The sequence below is a fragment of the Ciona intestinalis genome, chromosome 10, assembly GCF_000224145.3.
Source record: "Ciona intestinalis chromosome 10, KH, whole genome shotgun sequence".
Taxonomy (NCBI): domain Eukaryota; kingdom Metazoa; phylum Chordata; class Ascidiacea; order Phlebobranchia; family Cionidae; genus Ciona; species Ciona intestinalis.
In genome coordinates, this window is record NC_020175.2 from 2,718,579 (window position 1) to 2,723,593 (window position 5,015).

At 35.2% G+C, this 5,015-nt stretch overlaps 1 protein-coding gene and 1 long non-coding RNA gene across 2 annotated transcripts in view; one reads left to right on the top strand and one right to left on the bottom strand.

Moving 5' to 3' along the window:
- The window catches only part of LOC100180615, a 16,363-nt gene that overhangs the window by 6,008 nt on the left and 5,340 nt on the right, over positions 1–5,015 (top strand). Inside the window, exons 10-16 of the mRNA XM_026836234.1 lie at positions 223–437; positions 940–1,111; positions 1,618–1,723; positions 2,098–2,312; positions 2,920–3,121; positions 3,526–3,764; positions 4,266–4,386. Of these exons, the coding sequence (XP_026692035.1) occupies positions 223–437; positions 940–1,111; positions 1,618–1,723; positions 2,098–2,312; positions 2,920–3,121; positions 3,526–3,764; positions 4,266–4,386 (1,270 nt within the window). The remainder of the gene's footprint in view (positions 1–222; positions 438–939; positions 1,112–1,617; positions 1,724–2,097; positions 2,313–2,919; positions 3,122–3,525; positions 3,765–4,265; positions 4,387–5,015) is intronic.
- The window catches only part of LOC113474576, a 9,226-nt gene continuing 4,352 nt past the window's right edge, over positions 142–5,015 (bottom strand). Inside the window, exons 2-3 of the long non-coding RNA XR_003396264.1 lie at positions 3,251–3,253; positions 142–175 (exon numbers count right to left, since the gene is read on the bottom strand). This is a non-coding gene — a long non-coding RNA (uncharacterized LOC113474576). The remainder of the gene's footprint in view (positions 176–3,250; positions 3,254–5,015) is intronic.

Here is a 5,015-nt window from a genome sequence, read left to right on the forward strand (position 1 = left end):
GTCCAAATTATCAGCCATACATAAAAAAAATGAAAAAATTCCCAAACAGAATAATCACCCACAAAGTAACATACATGGTAACTTGTAAGCTGGCACGAGGTGTTAAACTCTGTGTGATAACGAATGTCGTTTTCCGGCCTTGCGAGGATAAAGTAAGTTTACATTCATTCATTCACTTTTCGTCAAATATTTTTTAAATTTTATTTACAATTTTTTCCTTAGGTACAGGTATATTGACCAAGTCAGTGACTTCTGTGATAGCTTGCTGCCTGGAAGAGGTCCAGCTTATACTCCAAAAGGTTTGCTCTACATTAGTGAGTGGGGACCAAACAGACACGCTGCAAATACGGGGTTCTTATGCATGTTGGCAACGAAAATTGGACTTCGAAGAGACATTTATCAAAACTTTGCCTACCAACAGCTTTCATATATTCTTGGTAAGTTTTTTGCCATTTTTTTATAAAAAAGTTTTAATAATTTTAAAAAGTTTTGAAAAAAATGATAAACTTTTATAAAAATAGCCTATTGTACTCCATACCTACTTCAACCACCTTTTTTCTCCAACATGCTTATATTAATAATCTTTTAAGTGTCTCATTTGGTATTAAAAATCTAGTGTATTTCTGTGGTTTCGTTTGCCATTCGGCAAAACATGTTAAAGCATGTTCATTCTGTCTCAGAATATGCTTATACTATATAACAAGCGTTTTTTTCTTTTACTTATATATATATAGTAGAGTGGGACACCTTTTCAATCTATTTTCTCCTCCCATTTGGTAGTAAACAAAGAACATTCAAAGAAATATTAACCCTATCCTCACCACACCAATAGACCGTTGTTAAATGTTTAAAACACGATCAGGATAATTGGATGTTTTGTGCTAAAGGTGTCCCGTATTACCCCACCCTGCTATATATTATTATATTATCTTTATGTAGGTGAGGGTGGGCGTAGTTTTGTTGTTGGTTTTGGCAACAACTCACCTGATCGACCATACCACCGTGCAAGTTCGTGTCCCAGCCCCCCTGCAGCGTGTTCATGGGACAACAAGGATACAGACGCACCTAACCCTCATACACTAACTGGTGCTCTTGTAGCAGGACCAGACAGGTATGCTGGACCAGTTTTTAAGTTAGCAACAAAATTTTAACACAGAAACCTAAGTTTTTGAATTGACAACAAAATTTTAACACAGAACCCAGTTTTTGAAGTGGCAACAAAATTTTAACAAAGAAACCCAGGTTTTTGAATTGGCAACAAAATTTTAACACAGAAACCCAGTTTTCTAGGTGGAAATGAACTTTTAAACGCTGTTGTAATATAAGGTTACACAATTTGTAATGTTTTAATATTATGATTGTTGTCTCCGTCTTTGGTGTGGTAAAATTGTTGTTTGGTTGTAGAGTTTTTCTTGTAAGACTTGGTGTAGCTTTTTCAGCAGCTGTTGATTGACTAAGATTAAAATTGCAGGATGGTACAGAAATTAACATATGACGTAGACATATACATTCAAATTTGGAAATAATATAATTTTATTTTTAAAATCTGATATTAAGTTATTGTAAAACAAGGTTTAAACTTTGGAGTGTATGCTTTAAAAATGTTACTTTGGTTAGGTGGGATGCATTTTCAAATGTTCGTTCCGACACAAAACACAATTCTGTTTCCATTGATTTTAATGCTGGCCTTCAATCTCTTGCTGCTGGAATATTGGAAATACAGGTAGGAGAGAAAACATTTTGGTCATCCTTTTTCTTCTCTCTCTCTTTTTTATTCTTCTTCTTTCGCTGTCTCTTTCACGATTGGTTTTTCTCTCTTTATTACTATTTTTACTACCTAATCTACAACTGTGAAAAGTAGACAGGATATAGCGACAAAAACAGTTGTTAAAACGCCTTTACACAAACATATTTATGTTTATTTGGAAAAATAAGCATGGTTGCTACACCTAGAAGTGTCTGATAACACAGCACAGTAGTTAGAGCACCACCTCTAGTTTAGCAGATACAGATTTTCGACTGTGTATTTTTTGGCCTAATATAGATCGAGTACCACCAAAACCTTTACTTACAAGATCATTTACCCTGTTGTCCTAGGTCACTGGTCAAACGTTTTCCGAACCCAACCCCGAAGAACTACTTTCTGCAATTTCCGAAACTTTTTCGATTCGACACGATTATAATGAAGTATTAAGAAAATCACTTCTATTTTACGAAGCACAGAGATCTGGAGAGTTGCCGGCAAATAACCGGATATTGTGGAGAAAATCTGCGTTTATTGATGACCGTGGTTTAAATGGGGAAGAATTAAGGTGGATGGGATTTTTTCAATTCTTAACGTTTTTTTTTGGAAAGCAAAACTTTTTCTTTCTGATAGAAGCAAAACTTTTTCTGAAAGGATAGCTTTCTGCTGTAGAAATTTTATTTAGGATGATTTTTTTGGTAACAATTGCATCTAAAATTTTAGGTGTCAGACCATTAGGTACAACTATTATATATGACATCACAGCAGAAAAAATATATATAGGATTACATATGTTTAAAAATAGAAGTTCCTGAAAGGTCCTTTTAGGGTATGATTGCTTTTTAAACCTAACCACTAAAAAACATGTATAGTAGGGTGGGAGAAGATGGGACACCTTCAGTACCTAATATCGAAATAACGTGCTTGTGTTTTAAACAATTAACAGCGGTCTATGGGAGTCGTGAGGATACGGTTTTATAATTTTTTGAATGTTTTTTGTTTACTACCAAATATGACAAAAAATGGAACAAAAAAGTGTTCCATCTCCCCACACCCTACTATGGATTTCATGTTGGAAAAAACTTTATATATAATTATAGTAAACAATTGATTTTACACACCCTACTGTTGGGTTTTTAAAACTTTATATATTATAAACAAATGATTTTATACAGTGGTGGGTATTTTGATGCTGGCGATTATGTGAAGTTCAATTTCCCAATGGCATTCACCACAACTGTGTTATCATGGGGTGTTCTGCTATATGCAGATGCTTATAATGAAACAAACGAGTTAGAAAATGCAAGAGAGGCAATTAAATGGGCAACTGACTACTTCATAAAGTGCCACGTCAGCAAATTTGAGTATTATGGACAGGTAAAATATGGGTTTTTATATTTTAATTGTATTATAGTGTAGTAACAGTAACCAATTATGCACCCTACTTAGTTATTTACGCTTGGTGTGGTGATGTCAGTTGTGTATTTTTATACACAGGTGTTCTACTTCCTAAACCTCTTGCTCCAATTAAGGAGTTACAACATATGTAACTTTGTGAGTGATTGTTAAAGTTTTCAATTGTCCACAAAGTTACATAAATGGTAAATCGTAAGCGAACAAGAAGTGTATGAAACAGAACACCTGTGTTATAATGACTGTCGTTTCCCAGCCATGCGAGGATAAACAAGTTACATTACATAATATCATAAATACCACTACTTCTGTTAATACAGTCCACATATTAAAAAGACTGCAATAACAGACGCTAACTTCACTCATAGGTTGGTGAAGGACGTATCGATCACGTTTTCTGGAGATCCCCACCCAGGAATGAACGAAGAAGAGCGTTTAAACTCACGCGGTCTGCTCCTGGGTCCGAAGTTATTGCCGAAACTGCTGCTGCCATGGCTGCAGCTTCTATGGTTTTCAGTCAAGTAAATGCGTCATACTCTCAAGAGCTTTTAAGCCATGCAAGAGACCTATATGAGTTTGCAGATACCTATAGAGAAATGTACCACAGGTAGGGTAAAAATTACAAATTACGAGTAGTACAATTTTTAAGGTATGATTTGCCTAAATGAATGGATTTGTATGAAATGATAACAGTCTGAGTAAATAATATAGTATTTTATATGAAATACTAATATTGTGTGCTTAATATACTATTTTTTAATGAAATATTGATAATCTAAGCGCCTAATTTTCAGAACTATGTTAAAAACAACAGTCTAAAAGTGACTGTACACAGTATCCGGAATTCACCTGTTTTGTCCGGATTTCGCTGCCGCATGCGGAACTCGGTAATGGGTTTGCATCGACTTCGCAGGCGAATTTGCATGGTTGATACTGTGTACAGCCACCTTTAGCCGTTTTTTTGTATGATACACGAAAAATATTAAAGAAGTTTTAAATCCGAAATAAGCATAAAATAATACTTTATTTAGAAAATCTTTGCAGCTGGTAGATAATCTCACAAGCCACTATAGCTATTTCAGTCAAGCTAATAATATTATATCTTCAGGTCTATAAGAGATGCTGGTAACTTTTACCGCTCATATGCTGGATATAATGATGAACTTACATGGGCAGCTGCATGGTTATATTCTGCTACCAATGAAAACCAATATCTGGTGGATGCGCAGGTAAGTCTTATATTTACACACAATTGTATGTCTTCGGGCGAGACACTTAACGGCAATTGCTCTAATCTAGTGTTCACTGATGGGTTGTCCAAATTGTCAGCCATAGATACTAAAAACTAGCCCCCCCCCAAAAAAAAAGATCACTTACAAAATTACATAAGTGGTAACTCATAAGTTGGCATGAGGTGTTTGAATCAAAAAGCCTGTGTTATTAGGACTGTCGCTGACCCGCTACAATGGGGTAAATAAGTTACATTCATGAATTTAGTTTATTTGAACAGCATGTACCTTAAGATTAAATGCTAAACTTTCTAAAACGCTGAATTGGACTGCATTATCTATTCCAGTGCCCTCTTAATTATCCATCATTGGCACATTCTTCAAATGGAGGTTAACACCACTTAATGCATTACATTTCAGCTATTTAATCTGAAGTATATTTTTATTTGATATTAATTAATAAGAATTTTTTATTTTTATGGGTGAGGTCAAGGACCTGGGATTTAGGCCAGATTTGGCCCATTACCCCAACACCCGGAAAGTCCATTAAAGTCCTTTGTGCGGCCGGTGCCGCGACAGCGCATTGCAGTCAGACACGTATTATATTGCACCATTTTTATCCTGTGTGC